The 19699-nt window shown below is 40.3% G+C and overlaps 1 protein-coding gene and 1 non-coding gene across 2 annotated transcripts in view; one reads left to right on the top strand and one right to left on the bottom strand.

Moving 5' to 3' along the window:
• Positions 1 to 419: 419 nt before the first annotated feature.
• Positions 420 to 490, bottom strand: trnag-gcc. The gene has a single exon. It is a non-coding gene; the product is annotated as a tRNA-Gly (tRNA).
• A 3670-nt stretch (positions 491 to 4160) lies between these two features.
• gpm6bb (glycoprotein M6Bb) overlaps positions 4161 to 19699 on the top strand; it is a 53820-nt gene continuing 38281 nt past the window's right edge. Inside the window, exon 1 of the mRNA XM_036575598.1 lies at positions 4161 to 4264. Coding sequence (XP_036431491.1) covers positions 4261 to 4264 — 4 coding nt within the window. The 5' untranslated portion in view covers positions 4161 to 4260. The remainder of the gene's footprint in view (positions 4265 to 19699) is intronic.

Genomic DNA, 19699 nt, shown 5'->3' with positions numbered 1-19699 from the left:
AGACATTTTATTTACTATCCAGAACCATCAGTGAACCTACACGAGTCTTCTGAGTCTATATGGAACGTTGGAAAAAGGTATCAATCTCTTCAAATGTTCGGTTCCTATCACCACTGTGAAGTATTCTTGGTAAATTTCTTCAAGGGTTTGCTAAGATTAAGAGACCGTTATTAGTCCCACAACAGGGAAATTTCACCCCCACGTTTAACCCATCCGTGCAGTGAAACACCACACACACTAGGGGGCAGTGAGCACACTTGCCCTGAGAGGTGGGCAGCCTCATCCACAGCGCCCGGGGAGCAGTTGGGGGTTAGGTGCCTTGCTCAGTTACGTACTGTCGGCTCAGGGGATCAAACCAGCGACTTTCCGGTCACAGGGCTGGTTCCTTAACCTCCAGCTCACGACTGCCCCCAAAGCGCTGCATTGGCCAGGAATCGGACCCGGGTCTCCCACGTGGCAGGCGAGAATTCTACCACTGAACCACCAATGCAAGGACAAACAGATGCTTCGTGCACCAGCCGGGAATCAAACCCAGGTCACAGGAATGGGAATCTTGTAAGTTGACAATAACCGTGTTCTCTTCATAACGTTGTTGAAAGATCACAAACATTCATGGTTTTATCTGCTGTAATTTTGAGGTGATCAATAATTTACTATCAGACCACAAAAGGTAACGATAAAGAAAACTGTTCTATATAGAACCATAAACACTCATAGAACCCTTTGCACGATTAAAGTGTTCTTTGCATGGAGAATTTGCTGTATATGGTTCTATATAGAACCTTTTTGAAAAGGGTTCTATACAGCACCAAAAAGGGTCCTGCTATTGTTACACTCTTGTTATAGTATCAAAAAACGGGTTCTTTGGCTTGTAACAATAGGTTCTATATAGAACCATGTACAATGATGCAAAAAACGATTTAATCATGCAAAGGGTTCTTTGCGTGTTCATGGTTCTGTATAGAACCACTTTCTTTATTTTTACCATTTTTGGTCTTTGATCTGATTGTAGCAAATTATTGATCACCTCAAAAGTACAGCAGATAAAATCCTTATATATAGAACCTTTTTCTTTACTAAAGAACCCTTGAAGAACCGTCTATTTTAAGAGTGTACGCTTGATGTCAAGCTTGTAACAACAGAAGAACCCTTTTCGGTGCTATAGAGAGCTTTTCAAAAAGGTTCTATTTCATGTAGTAACTTTCTGTGAGGGAGCTTTTAGAGACGGACGTCTGGTTCCTATCACCACCACTGTGAACAGGTCTGACTCATTTCAAACCAAACCACTCTGAACGACTCTTGTTTACATCTTAACCATTTAATTGTGCAAAGATTTTGAAAAATTGGTGGAGTTCCCCTTTAATTCAGAACATTTGTTCCATTATTCTGTGATTCCATTGACATATGGAGGTAGGAGGTATTGGAGATTATCTGATTCATCAGAATGCTCATGTCTCCAGGCTCCATGAGGACACAGGAACCACAGATCATAGTTTTTGCTGTATAATGCAGCAGTTTGGATTCTATATGGAAAAATGATGAATTTAAGCACCAACTGCCAAGTTTTATTTCCTGGCCTTTCTGGGCGCCTAATTCAGTCAGTATAAAACACACTTAATAAACCTAATAAGAACTTGTTTTGCACATGATCATCTGGGTTTTGCACCTGGCCCATCAAACCAGACTGATAAGAAAGAGAGAAGTGTTTGTGAATAGATTCATTTTCACTGTGTTTATTGAATGCAGTGCTTCTGCTCAGCCTGTTATACAGTGAACCGGTTGAATGCGCGGATTTCTTCTCCCTGAAGGAGGTCGGATTCTGTTCCACCCAGCTGGGTCATTTCATGCTGCCATTTGGCGTCTTCTGAAAGGGATGGCGATGAGGGGAACGTGCTCGTTGGTCCACGGCGCATGGAGCCGTACAGCTGAATGTGGCCACAGTGTACAAGGAACAGAAGTAGTTTAGAAATGTTTTAGATGGTTCTACATAGAACCTTTTTGAAAAGGGTTGTATATAGCACCCAAAAGGGTTCTGCTGTTGTTACAGGCTTGACTTCGTAACAATAGCAGAACCCTTTGTGGTGCTACATAGAACCATATACAGCATATTCTTTATCAATGTGAAGAATCCTTTTATGATGCAAAGAACCGTTTAATCATGCAAAGGGTTCTTTGAGTGTTCATGGCTCTATATAGAACTACTTTCTGTACTAAAGAACCCTTGAAGAACCATACTTTTTGAGAGTGTAGGGAGTAGGGAACCATTTGAGCTACAGCTGATGATTATTGCAGTAAAAGTATCTTTCCAAAAAGCAGCTTGAGTACAAATACAAAAGGAGGAGCCAAAAAAACCTAAATAATAATAATAATAATAATAATAATAATAATTGAATAAAAAGGATAAATAAAACAATAAGCAGTGAACAGGGACCCCACCGCAACCCAGAAGGATAAGCGGTTTAGATGATGTATGTATCACATGAAAAAAATCAAAAGAAATTTTTAAAATAGGCTGAATCACAAATGTTATTAATTAGGCATATTATACTCTATTCAGGTGCAGGATCCACTCATTTAAGGCCTACCTAGTGCACTATGTAGGCAGTAAGGAGCCATTTGAGCTTCAGCCGATGATTATTGCAGTAAAAGTATGTTTCCAAAAAACAACTCAAGTGGAAATACAAAAGTAGCAGCTAAGGAACAGTTTTGAAATGATAATGTGGTGTCGGCAGAGAATAAGACACAGGAAACACTGAGCTCCAAAGGCCAATGCTCTTTTATTGAACAGGCAGTGAGAAAGACCTGCCGCCCAGCGCTGTTTAAGAGGACGGGTCACTTCCAGCCACACACTTCACCTGACGGCAGGCACTAACTCTGCATCAACTGCCCCACAGCCCAGCACGGAATAGCACAAACAACATCTGCACTCCATTAGGCTAACAACAACAACTTATTCCCAATAAAAGTCTCTCCTACAGCGCGTGCGGCGCCTCACGAGAGCCACTCAGCATGGCCACACCTCCTGCTCCCCCACTGCAGTGCGAGCCAGTTGCAAGGCGTAATAATAATAGTAAGTTTATTTATATAGCACCTTTCATACATACCCAAAAATGATGGTTCTTCAAGGGTTCTTTAGTCAATTTTGCATCATCAAGCATTCTTCAGATTGATGAAGAATGTGCTGTAGATGGTCCTATATAGAACCTTTTTGAAAAGGTTGACATTTTAACAATAGCAGAACCCTTTTTGGTGCTGTACAGAACCCTTTTCAAAAATGTGCTATACAGGACCATCTACAGCGCATTGTCCATCAGTCTGAAGAACCCTGACACCATGCAAAGAATCCTTTAATCATGCAAAGGGTTCTCTAAGTGTTCATGGTTCAACATAGAACTATTTTCTTTTAATAAAGAACCCTTGAAGAACCATCATTTTTAAGAGTGTATAATCAAATAAAACAGTAAAATAGTGTAAATAAAACAATAAGCAGTGAACAACAACATAAAATCAAAAGAAAGTATCCATCTAGTAAAAGTAAACAGAATTCAAATAGAAAGAAAATAAAATTAATAACAATAATTATTAAGTAACTCGCAGAACTGCAGTGGAGGTTCTTCCAGCATCCTTTAGAACAGCAAGTGATGTTTATGGGATTTCTATTGTGTCACAGAATAGCAAAGCAGTTATTAAGTGCTTATGATTAAAATGTAATCAAAGAGTAGAAAGTGGATTCTTTCCTCATTAATACGCTTGAATAGAAATAAAAGTACTATAATTTTATTTTTAATTTCTTTTATTATCGATCATCTATCCTGCACAAACATGGGAAACCACCAGACTGAACAACAAAACAGAATATGTAGAAGATAGAATATGAAATAAAAAATATGAAATGAAAATATGTCATACTGTATATACAAAATAAAAAATAAATGAAAAATAAAGTAAAATAGTTTGTGAAGATCCTCTTTGAGCTTATTTTTATAAAATAAATAAATATATTTTTGTCCCAAACTCAACATAATTTGGAAACACTGGAAAATCAATCAAAATGCTGCTTAAAATACACAAAGCTGAGTAAATGGCAGTTGTGGACTCATCTAGCCAATTAGAGCCGAGAGGCGGGCCGCTCTTAGCCAATCGTAGTCCAAGGGGCGTGGCTTACCGTAGTGCAGCGTTCGCTCCGTGTTCCCACGCGCCACATCCGCGCGCAGCTGAGCCCGCAGAGACTGAGGAGCTGAAATCTGGGAGAGCAGAGCGATGGGTATGTACCTAGAACCGGGGAACCGGGGAACTGGGGGAACCTTACAGATCTAAAGGCCAGGCGCCTCTATGTTTCATATGCACTGAGCTTTTCTCCCTCGCCTGACCAGCTGGAGCAGGAAGGCGATTAGGGATCAAACTAAAAGGATTGAAGGGGAGAATTTATCACCCTGAGCTTCTTCAGCCTCCACAGGAGGAGAAACAGCCTCCCTCAGCTCCTCCAGTGAGGCTGAAGATCCTGCTCGACAGCTTCCGATTCGAATTTTCCGTTCCACCTTAAATGGTTGAATTGGGCGGCACTTCTGCGGCGCCAGAGTGGAGCTGATGCACCATTTAAGGTGGAACGGAAAATTCGATTTTTGTTTGTAGTTTTTTTCTTCTTTTTTCTTTTTCTTCTGGCTGCTTTGCACTTCTAGAAGTTCTCTTGTGCATCTGTGAGGACCAGCTTTCTCTGAGATCTTGAAGGCATCATGATCATACAAAGTTCTCCTTGATAAAGTTGACGTCTGGTTCTACATGAGAGTTCCTCAGTTGTGGTCCTGGAGGCTCACTGTTAAATAGTGAAGACAATGGTTCTATATAGGACCACGAACATTCAAAGAACCCTTTGCATTATTAAATGGTTCTTTGCACAGTGAAAGCTTTCATCAGATTGATGGAGAGTGTCTTTTATATGGTTCTGTATAGAACCTTTTTGAGAAGGGTTCTATGTAGCACCAAAAAGCGTTCTTCTGTTGTTCAGGCTTGACGTCATAATAATAACAGCGCTTTTAGTGATATGTAGAACCATATACAGCACATTCTTCGTTCTTTGCACGATTTAAGGGTCTTTTGCATTGTGAAATGGTTCTTAATATTGATGGACAGTGTTTTAGATGGTTCTACATAAAACCTTTTTGAAAAGGGTTCTGCTATTGTTACAGGCTTGACATCACAATAATAGAAGAACCCTTTTGGTGCCATATAGAACCATATACTGCAAATTTTTCATTCTTTGCACGATTAAAGGGTTCTTTGCATCGCTAAATGGTTCTGTAGAATGTGAGAATATACTGTAGAGTAGAAGGTTCTCTCCAGCACCAAAAAACGTTTTTTTCCATTCTTTTGATGTCAAGCCTGTGACAGCCTTTTCAGAAAAGGTTCTATATAGAAGTACATAAAACACATTCTCCATCATGAAGAGCACTTTTACGATGTAAAGAACCCTTTAATGATGCAGAGGGTTCTTTGAGTGTTCATGGTTCTATCTAGAACCATTTTCTTTACTAAAGAACCCTTGAAGAACCATCTTTTTTAAGTGTGTACATGAGCAACCTTGCTGCATGCTTATGAAGACGTTGTCCAGTATCTTCTCAGAGCAGGTAGGGCCTGGCGGTAGGGATTACTCCAGCTTCGGGCCGGAGTGATACCTCTTAATTCCCGTGGAAAGTTTTGTGGGAAATGTCCCGGGAACACGGTTAATCAGGCATGTGTGAACTGGGCCATCTGCTTCACAGGCCTGTAGGTCAGGCAGAGGCGCCGTGCCACTGACATTCAGCACCTCTTAAAGACTTCCAGCAGACGGAGAGGGTTTAGGAGGTTAAGAGGACTTCGGGCCAGATGGGCATCTCTTTCTCTTTCTTTCTTTATCTGCCCCCCACCCCCCTTTCTTTTGCTGTCTTTCCATTCTCCCGCTGTCGCGCAGTCTTTCAGAGTTTTACTTCCACTACTAATACCACAGTCAGCCTTAAAGGAATGGTCGTCAGTATTGCTGGTGGTGCTAATAACGAATAGTAAACAAAGCATACTTATCATGTGTGTTTAAGCCGTGCCTGTAATCCAGCCTTGGGACAGACCTACAGAGGATAGCGAACATCTTGTATTCATTTGTTTGCCAAACATTACAAGCGTTCTCTTGCCCCGTCGGCTTAGCCATCGGCCCAAGGGGCTCCGCAGCTGCCTGAGCTGAGCCATGTGTCCTGTTTGGGATGAACTGTGCCCGAATTCGCCCAAAGAGCTGAACTGACTGTGTGCAAAGTTGCAAAGAACGGAGTGCAGTCCAAGTTAAGTTGCGAAGTAATCTCAAATAGACTGGCTTATGCAGCTTCTGACACTCTATTAAGCACAAGTTATGCATTTTCAGATGTTTCTGAGAAAATAAGACGTAAGTTAAGCATAAGGAAGAAGATTGAAGCCCAGTCCAGTTTCACCCCTCGCCACTACCACTCAGCCCTACCCCTCCGTTTTGCGCTTTCATCTCTAGGGGTAGGGTGTCCCGATTCTTGTTGAGATAGAGGGGTAGGGTGAAGTGTTTGGGCTAAGTGACCCTCCAAACTGAGGTTTTTCAGAGACTCCAAACAGAGAGTTATGAGAAGAAAAAAAATCTGGCGAGACGGCTGAGCAGGAGACCAGAGAAACACACAAATGTGAGAATTTTCTCTGTTAAAAATTACAGTAAGTATCGGATTATCTTAGTTTAATGTAGTTTCGGTGTATTATGGTTATTTTCTTTATAACAAGCATAAAAATCGCTATTAGTGCTGACGTCTCAGTCGCTAAATTCCCTGTTCCACCTTAAATGGTGCAGCAGTTATATTCTGGCGCCTCAGGCATCAGAACTGCTGCACCGTTTAAGGTGGAACGGGAACATTCAAACAAGAATCTGGTGAATATCTGATTTCAGCTTCATATCACTGAAGAATTCGGGGTGGGTGATAATAAATAATTGCCCCCTCATTGAAGGCATATGACTCTCTAAATGTAACTAAAGCCCAGCAGTGAGGAGCTGAACTTTACCCTCCTCTGCTATCACTGCAGACTGGTAGGGTCACAGAGCAGCGCAAGGGGCAAGATGACCCTCGAAAACGGGGGTAGGGGTAAAAATAAGAAATGGGACTGGGTCTAAGCCTCGCAGGCTCCTGCAGGGCTGTCTTTGTGTGCTTTAATTCGGGCGACCGTGGTGGCTGTTGTGGTGGAGAAGTGAGATGTCCTGAGAAAACCAGCTTGTTTTTGGGGGTTCTCTGATTCTTCTGTCTCTGCTCAGAGGATGTTGGTCTACTTTAGTGACTAAGCGTCGAGCTCTATATGAGCGCTGGGATGCAGCTGAGCGCTAACTTCTACTATAAAGGCTCTTTTTGCAGCTGTTTGAATGGCTGTGAATGACTTGCTTGTGTATAGATTTTGTCAGGGGAGGGCTATTGTGCAATTTCTGGTAGATTTTTGTGCATTGACAAGGCCAGACAAGCGGGGGGGTGAGGTGGGGGTGGGGTTGTTGTTTGGTGTTTGGTGAACTTTGTTTGAAGGCCTTTTGCTTATCAGAGAGAATACAGGTTGTGAAATAGTGAGCAGGTTTAGTTAAACTGGCTTCTGTAATTTATATCCATGTCAAGCTGGCAGCAAAACAGGCAGCCTGTCATATTGACATCAGCATCAACGCAAGCAGTGGCCCATTTTTATCTCATGTCCCGAGTTCTGTAGCTGTAACTGGATTATGTGATGTCAAGGGCTAATGATCAACGATTGGCTGGAGATAAATGTTGAGATATTATCTTTTTCGTGAAAACTATGTCAGAATATGCCCTTCTAAGGATGATGGATGTGGTCAGTGCTTATAAACAACAACAATCCGAATATAGTCTATAAACTGCATCGTAACAAGTTGCAGATGGGACGGCGGTCCATTATGACCTCATTTATGTTTATATTTATAGAATTGCATAAATTTTTTTTACATAATTCAGTGCTTGTGATGTAAACAAAGTCTGGTTTGGTTCATTGTAGAGAAGCTTACTGACTCTGATGTCTTTACAGTGGTGCTGATAGGAACCAGGGGTCGCCATGACTGCAACACAAATATAGACATTTTATTTACTATCCAGAACCACCAGTGAACCTACACGAGTCTTCTGAGTTTATATGGAATGTTATTGATGGGAAAATCATTTTTTCAGATCATAAATCTGAAAAAAAAACATTTTAGGGGACTATTTTGCAGTATCCCTCTACCAGGAGTGGATTTTAAGGCCAAAACCTTCTTAAAACTGTCATAAAGCAATCAGGCCTCAGGTGCCAGAATGTACCTGTTGCACCATTTAAGGTGGAATAGGAAAATTGGAACCAGAAGCTGGCAAATAAGTAGCTGACTTCAGCTTTGTACCATTTTTAGGCTTTACACACACTCGCCTTTATCTCATTAGGGTTAGAAGGCAACATCAACATCTGCACTCTTAAAAACTGCACTCTTCGTAGGTTCTTTGGTAAAGAAAATGGTTCTATATAGAGCCATGAATCCTCAATAAAGGGTTCTTTAGTAAATTTTGCATGATTAAAGGGTTCTTTGCATCATGAAAGAGTTCTTCAGATTGATGGAGAATGTGTTGTAGATGGTTCTGTATAGAAGAATATATTTTAAAAGGGTTCTATATAGCACCAAAAATGGTTCCACTATTGTTAAAATGTCAAGCTTGGTGCTATATAGAACCCTTTTCAAAAAGGTTCTATATAGGACCATCTACAGCACATACTCCATCAATCTGAAGAACCCTTTCATGATGCAAAGAACCCTTTAATCATGCAAAATTTACTAAAGAACCCTTTATTGGTACTATATAGAACCCTTTTTGCCAAGAGTGTGTGTATATATTATTTGTCTCTGTTTTTACTATTTTGCCCAATAAAAATATTTTAAATTTACTTCAGTTGTTAAATATGGTTCTTAATAAGAGTGAAGGCACATCTAGAATAATATGCTGTTGTTAATCTAGGTTTACTTAAGCGTCCAAAATGGTTTAATTAAAAATATATATATATAATTATACAGTAATGTGATAGATACCGAGACAGTAATCTTAATCATACTGTGATATGAATTTTTACACATATTGCCCACTACTAATGACTGTGACGCACTGGGCTTTGAGTGTGAAAGCTCCAGTAGTTCTTCAGTTGTTTTGCTGGTTCCAGTTTCTTGGCAAAGCTGAGAAAAACTAAATATTGCAACATCATCAAAATGCTCTTAAGTACTGTGATGTAACTCTGTACAAACTGTACTGGCCAGGATGAACCCGAGTCTTTAGAAGCTCCAGCTTCACACCTGATGTTGATCACCTGATGGATGTTCATCACTGTTGTGCATCTGGAAGGAAGTTCCACTCCGGTTCTGTTCCATATTATCTGCACTGCTGTGTTTTTGGAGCTGTGGGTCCAAGTATAGTCAGGATGCCTCGAAGTGGTCCTGTGAGTTACTGCTGATGCCGTGTTGTTGTTGCGGAGTGACTCATGAGGAAACCATCCAGTTTCTTTAATCATCGCAGCTCCTGGCTCCACTTACGAGCTCACAATCTAATAAGATCTGTTCTCTGTGCTGAGGTGAAGAGACACAAGCTTGAATTTTGTCTTTGTTTATAGATTTTAGTATGTAATGCGGGGTCAGAAACCACATAAACAAGTCTGTTAGAAATAACTTAAAGGGCAATTTCACATATTTCTGCTTAATTCAGCGGTTGAGATGCAAACAGAGTCATTCAGAGTGGTTTGGTGTGAAACGCCTAGAGAAGTTCTAGAGAAACTTAAGAGTCAGAGCTGTTTACAGTGGTGCTGATAGGAACCAGACGTCCACCTCTAAAAGCTCCCACACAGAAAGTTCCTACATGAAATGGTTATGAATTCACTGCCTGATGACTGAGACACTGTTTTATGATAGTTTTGAGAAGATTTTGGCTTTAAAATCTATTCATGGTGGAGGGATACATAATATGCAGGGCGCTGTGAGGCAAAATAGTCCCCAAAGAAAACTTATTATTTCAGATTTTCCACTATTTTCCATCATCAACATTCCATATAAACTCAGAAGACTCGTGTAGGTTCACTGGTGGTTCTGGATAGTAAGTAAAATGTCTATATTTGTGTTGTAGTCATGGCGACCCCTGGTTCCTATCAGCACCACTGTATAGACATCTGAACCATTTCACACCAAACCACTCTGAATGACTTTGTTTACATCCCAACCACCAAATTATGAAGATAATAACTAAATATAAAAATCATTTTTCCCCACTAATCGTGCTAAAACTGCAAAAAGAAGAAAACTTCAGACAACAAAACATGTCTTGGCTGGTTGACTATGTTTGGGAAAAGATGGGGGCCTTTGGCTAAATTTGATTCACCTTTTGGAGAAGAAATTTAGATGTTTCTTTTCGTTTCTCTGCAATGAACTATTTCACATCAAACCACTCTGAAATATGAAGATAACTCTAAAAAAAAATATTTTTTTACAACTAAACATGATGCAACTGTGTGATGATTCAGACATGTGGTTAGCACTATGCTATTTGCTGGGGTGTAAGCTTCCATTGTTTGTTAGTTGCATTAGCCTTGTAGCTAAACTAAAGAAGAAAACAGACACCAAACCTTGGCCGGTTGACTATGTTTGTACTACCTTTACAAAAAAACATTTCACAAATCACTCTGAATGACTTTGTTTACATCCCAACCACCAAATTATGAAAACAAGACTCTTAAAAATATTTTTTTGCCCACTAAACGTGGTTTGATGCAGCTGTGTGATGATTTAGTCATGCAGTTAGCACCATGCTAATATGTGAGGTGTAAGCTTCCAGTACTTGTTAGCTACATTAGCCTTGTGGCTTTAGTGCTAAAACTAAAGAAGAAAACTTCAGACACCAAAACACGTCTTGGCTGGGTGACTGCGTTTAGGAAAACGTGTGGGGGTCTTTGGCTAAATTTGCTTCCCCTTTTTGAGAAGAATTTCAGATGTTTGTTGGTCTCCTGAGGCTTCCCCAGGGTAGAGCTGTCTGTGGGCCAGCAAACCTCTCTTTCACTGGAAAATGAAATTCAAATGCTGAAAGTTTAGTGTGGTCTTGTGACCGCTGCAGCAATCAAACACAGCAGATTACGGGCTTATCTGTGGACAGCTCTTCTCTGTTTTCTCTTCTTTAGTCCTGATAAGCTCTGCAAGTGTTTCTTCATGGAATCTCCCGAAGTCCTTGTGCTGTTTGTGCTAATAACTCCAGTTTGGCCTGAGTTCTCTTTAAAACACAGGCTCGGAAAGTCTTACTCACTGTTGGCTCGGAGAGTCCAGCGAGTCCACGTGCTGCTCTGTTGTTTATGAGTAATACAAGACTCTGAAAGTTGACACGTCGTTTGTTTCGCAGAGTGAGTTTTCGGAGGGGTTTGAGGGACGTATTGAGGGTGCGGCTGTTTTGGTAGAGCTCAGTTTGCTTATTGTAATGACCCGTATTTTATGAGGTAAATCTGACATCAGGCGAGTTACTGTATGTACTCAAAGCTGGATGTCAGACGTTTAGGTTTATTTTACAAGAAGCAACAAGTCAAGCTGTTCAGATGAGTCTCAAACAACAGATGTTAAAGGGTTGGACAGATAAACAAAAAAAAAACAAAAAAATGATATCAGGCTAATTATGATATGCAATAAGGGGATTATTACAGTTATTTTTAAGAGTAAATTCATTTTCAAACTGTAAGTTTATTTCCAAATATTAATATTATTTTAATGGTATGTTCTTTTTAGTAGTCAGTTTAGTTTATAGTAAGTTCATTTAAACACTGAGCTCTTTTTCAAACAGTAAGTTTATTTAAACAGTTCATTAAAAAAAATCTTTTTAATGGCAAATTAATTTTAACAGTGCATTTTTGTTTCCTAACAGCAAGTTCGTCTGAACTGTAGTTCACAATATCAGTAAGTTTATAAGTGGTCATTTTAACAGTAAATTCAGTTTAATTTTGTTATTTTTCAAGTTATTTTTAACAAATTAATGAGTGAATTTTAATAGTATGTTTTTTTTAGCAGTAAGTTATTTTTAATAGCAATTTTTTAACAGTTGGTTCAGTTTAAGATTCATTTTAAGTAATAATTTTAGCCATAAATTCATTTTAACTTCATTTTAAGTTCTTTTTTTAAGTTAAATTGATTTTTTTAAGTTAAATTGATTTTATCAGTGAGTCAATTTTAATGTTTTTTTGTGGTAAGTTGTTTTTAATAGTCAATTCATTGTAACAGGAAGTGCTTTTTTTAGAGCTGTTATTTGGAGTCTTACTCCAAGTAAAAGTTTGCTTTGCCAGATGGAGACAAAACCAGAAGCTTTTCACTGTTTATCAGTTTTAATCAAATGCAGAGATTAAATTCCTGCAGTTTGTTGGCATAGCGCCCCCTGGGCTTTAAATGGAGCAAAGTCAGGTCAGAACGTCTCATGTTTTCTCTTCCACTTTTCCATCCGATCTGCTGGTCTGGAGAATCTCGGACTTGTTTTTTGGCTTTAAGCTCTGCGTCCAAAACGTGTGACTACAGATACACAGAGCCGCAGGCTGCCATCTATCTGGACAGGAAAACAGGGGCATTGTGGGAAAGGTGTCGTGCCCAGGGAGAGTGATACCGTCTCAGGAATAACAGGAAGTGACACAATGATATGGTTTCTGTGAAGCATTGAAGTTTATTTTATGATAGGCAACAAGTCAAGCTGTTATTCAGTTATACTGTTATTCTCTAATAGCAGGTATACGTTAAAAACTAATCAATAAACCCACATCAGGCTAATAACTGTAAACAGTAAGTGGATTTAACATTTTAACAATGAGTCCATTTTAACAGCAAGTTAGTTTTAGCTGTAAATTCATTTGAACAGTGTGTTCATTTTAGCTGGACGTTAATTATAACAGTGAGTTCATTTTAACGATGACATTTTAGATGAAAATTCATTTTAGCTGGAAGTTAATTATAACGATAAGTTCGTTTAAGCAGTAAATTTTGTTTTGTTCTAACAGGAAGTTCATTGTAGCTGTAAATTAATTTTAACATTAAGTTTATTTTAACAGAAAGTTAATTTTGACAGAAAGCTCATTTTGACAGTAAGTTCATTTTAACAGGAAGTTAATTTTAACAAGAAGTTTATTGTAACAAGAAGTTAATTTTATCAGTAAGTTCATTTTAGCTGTAAACTCATTTTAACAGTAAGTTTATTTAAATGGTAAGTCAATTTTAACAGGAAATAAATTTTAAAAGTAAGTTAATTTTAACAGAAAGTTCTTTTTAACAAAAGTTCATTTTACCAGTAAGTTAATTTTAGCTGTAAATTCATTTTAACAGTAAGTTTATTTAAATGGTAAGTTCATTTTAACAGGAAATTAATTTTACCAATGAGTTTATTTTAACAGGAAGTTAATTTTAGCAGTAAAATAATTTTAATAGAAAAATTATTTTAGTATTGGGCTCATTTTATGTTCCTCTGCCCCTCTGTTGCTTGTGGCCTTGTGGAAAATGCATACATTAGTGTTAGATCTATACTATAGTCTTTTCCTTTAGCACTGATATCAGCATTAGTACTTCTGTATCTGAACTGAATTAATACTTTATGCAGCAAATTAATAGCCTCAAATAAAATCTGCATTAATTAAACCAACAGCAGTTGGAGTGAAAGTAGTTTTAATATTATCACAGTCCATTCATGCATTATATAACTGCATTCACATATGAGGTTTAATACTTAATACAATTGTTTCCCGCCAACAATCCGATTGGCTCTTTTTAGTAGAACTTTTTCCTGTGAACAGATGACATGTTGAATGTTACGAGTATATCGAGCTTTATTATACTGCAGGCTTCAATATTTATAGCGTGGTATCTCCACTGTGGTGTGTCAGCATCTCCAGACGGGTAAATTAATGAAAACTTTTGTGTAATAAAAAGAAGCATCCGTTACCCAAAAACTGCAGGATGCGCTGTATTTTTAGTTATCAAAGCCAGAGCCACCTAAAGCTGTTTTCACAACTGGCTGCTCTCTGGGCCTCCTTCCATCTGGCGTGAGGACCAGATTCAAGCGTTTGCGGCTTGGCAAGATGCTCTTGGAAATGTAAAGGCTACAATGGTTTCCACCACTAATGATAGATGAGTCTTATATTAATATTTTTTTTATTTTTAAAGGCCTCGTTTTACTCTTTTGCATCTCTAGCTCTTCTCTTTTCTTCCTCCGCAGCTCAGCTGTTTGGTGTAAATCGGTTCATTTTAGATTTGAGACATTCAGGACCAACAAAGGGAGTCACTGTTAATTGTGAGATGAAATGATAGAGAAAATCAGCCCCCCACCCCCAGACTAAAGGCCTATTCATTGGGCCTGGGTTGGGGGCTAAATCTGTGGTTGGCCCCCGAGGTCACCCACGGTTACAGAGCTGTCCCACTGTCACATGGCTGAGGACGGTCTGTGAAGTTCAGCCTTAAAGCGATAGTTCAGTCAAAAATTAGTTACCCAGTAACTAGTGGCTAAACATAATGCCCCACCACTTATAGTGGTGCTAACTTCACACGGGAAAACGTTTCTACATAATTCAGTGGCTGAGATGTAAACAAAGTCATTGAGTGGTTTAATATGATTTCAGATTTCAGGTGTGGAGTTAACACTGCATGACACACTGTCTGTGTTTACATGCAAAGATTTTCTCCAATCTGATTGAATTCAGTCCGATTACAGATTCAGACTGAGGTGTTTATTCTCACTCTGCTCAACAATCTGATGGAAAATCTCTATTTACATGATCACTACAAGTAATCTAATCCACAATTACACGCATGCGTAGAGAACCACTTAGTGTAGACGTTACCATGACAACCAGCATCACGTGAGTCCAGTCAGAGTGAGACGAGCAGCAGTGAGCAGTGCTTGTGTTTTTAACTGCTTTAAAATGATGTCAGACTCAGGAAAATGTCCTTCACATGTCCTTATTAAAGAAGGCCGAGAGGAAGACGTCGTGTTCTGAGACACATAAGCTGGACGTCCGTCCCACCGCCGTCTTTTAAAGATCAGAGCATAAACTTCGTCTCCTCTGCAGACCAGTTTCTGCTCCGCCATGTTGAACGGTATAAACTCTCACTATGACGAGACGAACATGATCAGAACGGACTTAAACTTTCCGATAGGGAATGTAATCAGATACAGGCATTTACACAGATATTATTCTTCTATTTAACTGATTATTTACAGGATTACCCACCTCGATCAGTCGGATAGAAACTGTATTCCGAATGGCCTCAATCAGACTAGACTATTCTGATTGAGGTGTTTACATGGACGTAATCTGTTCCGACTGAGCTATTAGTCGGATTATTAACGGATTATTGGGCTGCATGTAAATGTTGTAATCTATAAACATGAACTAAAATGCATACAGTACGTTGCGGCTGAGCTTCAGGTTGCAACTACAGATAGTTTCAGAGTCAAACTAGGAAATTGCGCAAAAAAGTGGTGTTAATAATTTATCGTATTAACTTCCTAACACCTCTACAAAATGTGCATAAAAATATGTACATAGGAATCTAGCTACCATCAGTAAAAGCACCGAGCACTGTCCTCTCCACCAGCGCTCACTCTTTACACTTCTGTGTAATTTAATGGTTAAGATGTAAACAGAGAGACTCAGAGTGGTTTGGTGTGAAATGGTTCAGATGTCTTTACAGTGGTGGTGATGGGAACCAGGGGTCGCCATGACTACAACACAGATATAGACATTTTATTTACTATCCAGAACCACCAGTGAACCTACACGAGTCTTCTGAGTTTATATGGAATGTTGATGATGGAAAATAGTGGAAAATCTGAAATAATACGTTTTCTTTGGGGACTATTTTGCCTCACAGCGCCCTGCATATTATGTATCCCTCCACCATGAATGGAGTTTAAGGCTAAAACCTTCTCAAAACTATCGTAAAACAACGTCTCAGACATCAGGCAGTGAATTCATAAACAAATAATGTAATAACTTTGTTATGCAGCTTATGGAGGCAAATCTGTTGACAAATTCCCCTTTACAGACAAAACTACAGAGCTAAGGGCGTCCTTGGTTTAAGAAAGAGAGAATGTGACTGTATTATTTAATTACTGAAGGGAGGGTTTGTTTATCAGATGCTGTGTGAAATCAGTTCATGGTGGTGTTGTGGGGGCGCGAGGCTGAGCGTCTGAGCTGGAGAGCTGTTTTATGTCTTTCTTTGAAAAAAGCAGTGAGCGTCAAATGTTTTGTTTTTGTTCCACTCACACATTTCCAGAACGTCCTGGTGAAATGACGCTCCACACACGCTGGTGGAGGCACGCTTCACTGCAGATTAAACCACGTAAATCAGACACGCACATTCCCATCAGCACACACACACACACACACACACACACACACACACACACACACACACTCATAAGCTTAAACACTCCCCCAGTGTCTGTGTGGACAGTATCGATGAGGCAGTGAGGGAAACAAAATCAATTCTGTTTTCCGAATTGCCCTACTTACATCTGCCAGCTGGTAAAAAGGTCATTAATGTAGCACACAGCCATAACAGCAGGGTTCTCTATTAGAGAGGGAATTAATTCAAAACTTCTGGTGTATAAATATTAAAATATTATTATATAAATATTAAGGCCCAGTCCCATTTCACCCCTCGCCCCTACCACTGAGCCCTTAGCCCTCTGTTTTGCACTTTCATGTCTAGGGGTAGGGTGTCCCAATTCTTGTTGAGATAGAGGGGTGGAAGTGTTAGGGCTACATGACCCTCCAAATAGAGGTTTTTCAGAGACTCCAAACAGAGAGTTATGAGAAATAAAGAAAAACCAGCAAGATGGAGAACAAGAGACCAAAGAAACACACAAATGTGAGAATTTTCTCTGTTAAAAATTACAATAACCATCATATTATCTTAGTTTAATGTCGTTTCAGTGTATTTTGGTCGTTTTCTTCATAACAAGCATAAAAAATCGCTAATAGTGCTAATGTCTCGGTAGCTAGCTAGCTAACTTTCCCGTTCCACCTTAAATAGTCCAGCAGTTCTGACACCTGAAGCGCCAGAATATAACTGCTGCACCATTTAAGGTGGAACGGGAAAATTCGAACAAGAATCTGGTGAATATCTGACTTCAGCTTCATATCACTGAAGAATTAGGGGTGGGTGATAATAAATAATTGCCCCCCTCTTTGAAGGCATATGATGCCCTAAATGTAACTAAAGCCCAGCAGTGAGGAGCTGAACTTTACCCTCCTCTGCTGTCACACGGGTGTTGATAGGCTCTTGCTATTGCATCACAGGTGGTTGCTAAGGTGTTGCTAGGCCATTGCCATGGTATCCCAGGTGGTTGTTATAATATTGCTAGGGTGTACCAGTTGGTTGTGAAGGTGTTCGTAGGCTGTTGCTATTGCTCACATTGATTGCTATGGTTATGGTATTGATGTTACTAGACCATTGCCATGGTATCCCACGTGGTTACTAAAATGTTGCTAGGCCATTGCAGTGGTATCCCAGGTGGTTGCTTAGGTGTTGCTAGGCCAATGCAATGGTATCCGAGGTGGTTGCTAAAATGTTGCTAGGGTGAACCAGGTGGTTGCTAAGGTGTTACTAGACCATTGCAATGGTATCCCAGGTGGTTGCTGAGGTGTTGATAGGCTGTTGCTATTGCATCACAGGTGGTTGCTAAGGTGTTGCTAGGGTGTACCAGTTGGTTGCTAAGGTGTTACTAGACCATTGCAATGGTATCCCAGGTGGTTGCTAAGATGTTACTAGGCCATTGCCATGGTATCCCATGTGGTTGCTAAATGTTGCTAGGGTGTACCAGTTGGTTACTAAGGTGTTACCAGGCCATTGCAGTGGTATCCCAGGTGGTTGCAGAGGTGTTGATAGGCTGTTGCTATTGCATCACAGGTGGTTGCTAAGGTGTTGCTAGGCCATTGCAATGGTATCCCAGATGGTTGCTAAAATGTTGCTAGGCTGTTCCATTTGGTTGCTAACATGTTCCTTGGCCATTGCTATGGTATCCCAGGTGGTTGCTAAGGGGTTACCAGACTGTTGCCATGGTATCTCAAATGGGTGCTAAAATGTTGCTAGGGTGTACCAGTTGGTTGCTAAGGTGTTACTAGACCATTGCTATTGTATCCCAGGTGGTTGCTAAGCATACATATACATTTATATTTATACTAAACACCTTAAAATCCCAGGCTTATTACACACAAGGCTTATTACTCAGTAACTACAGGGACTTCACTGCAAACTGGCTGAGCTATTCTTAGGTTATAGAAGTGTGTAATAAAACTTTGGGCCTGTCGGTGAGCCCTGACCATTTAAGGGATTAAATATTGCTGGAGATTTGTTTGAAAACCTGAAAGAAAGTCTTCTGAAAAGAACAACATTGGCCATTTTGAGTGGAAATCAAATAAATGAAGGGTGGTCTCTGACTTAGTACACATAAACTGAAGCATGTGAGCAGCTCCTCGCCCAGAGAACTGACTTCACTAGTCTTCACCATCAGTGTTGGCCTGTGGAGCCCTCATTCTCTTACCTCTTAGCATCTCTTAGCATCAAGCTCCATTTGCTTTGATGCTAAATTATTGAGTTTATTATACTGTACATTTCCCACCAAGAGACTAGTAGAGTATTTGAATGGAACAGAAAAGAACCTCACACATTCGCAAGGCCTTCAGGTTCAGCATCTGCTCTAGAGTGAAGAGAATGCCTTTACCCAGTGTCCATTGCGGCTGTTTTGAATCGTATGGGTGAAAGTGTTCGTTAAAGTGGCTTGAAAGCGGTTTGAAGGTTTGGCACCGCGCCCACGGAGCACATTCAGTCCCCACAGACGGCTCTTTGTGCCGGATTCATTCACGCTGCTACTGAACTAAGACAAAAGCCCCTGCGAGCCCCCTGACGGGAGCCTTCACCACACTAATCACCTCCCAGACTTCATTTGCATCTCCAATGGGGGGAAAACTCAAACTTGTATGGAGTTTTAAACTTTAAATACCAGCCGAACTTTGCGGACTGAATCCTAAACAGCCTTAAGTCGAACGAAGCCTTTCAGCAGGGCGTTCTTGACCTTTATCTAGCAGGAATTAGCATGATTAGAAACATATGACTACTTTGCGGGGGAATGCTTAAGTGTGCTTTAAATCTTGTCAGCTCGTAAGATGAAGGTAGTTCACTGTGCTTTGAAAGTCTTGGGTCCTTGTCTGTGCTTTCCGTGAGAAGTTCCTCGGCCTGCTTTACGAGAAGGCCGTGCTGTCCTCATCTCGGTTTTTAAGCGGGGCCTTAAGGACGTTACGTAAGCCATCTGTGATTCACCCTCATCTGGCTCTCCTGTGATTCCGACAGCATGTGATCGGGTCGCGCTGCTGCGCTCCGTTCCAGAAGGATTGGTTTCAGCTCGTGTTTGATGCTAATTCCCCAGCTGAAAGCTCCGCCGCCTCTCCTGTCCGGCAGTAAATTAGGTTGTGCTGTGCGTGGAGGGCACGCTGAACCGGCACATGAGAATTTCCCAAATAGTTGGAGCTTCGCTCCGGATGGATCGACAGCTGTGCGAAACTCAATAGCGCGGTCCAGGGAGGGCAGCCGCTGCATTGGCTGGCCACTTGGGGTCTGAGAAAGTGAATTAAAGCTGAAATGCTAGTTTGGGACACATGTTGA

The sequence above is a fragment of the Colossoma macropomum genome, unplaced genomic scaffold, assembly GCF_904425465.1.
Source record: "Colossoma macropomum unplaced genomic scaffold, Colossoma_macropomum, whole genome shotgun sequence".
Lineage (NCBI taxonomy): Eukaryota > Metazoa > Chordata > Actinopteri > Characiformes > Serrasalmidae > Colossoma > Colossoma macropomum.
Note: the sequence above shows the minus strand (reverse complement) of the source record. Positions and strands in the feature narration are given on the sequence as shown.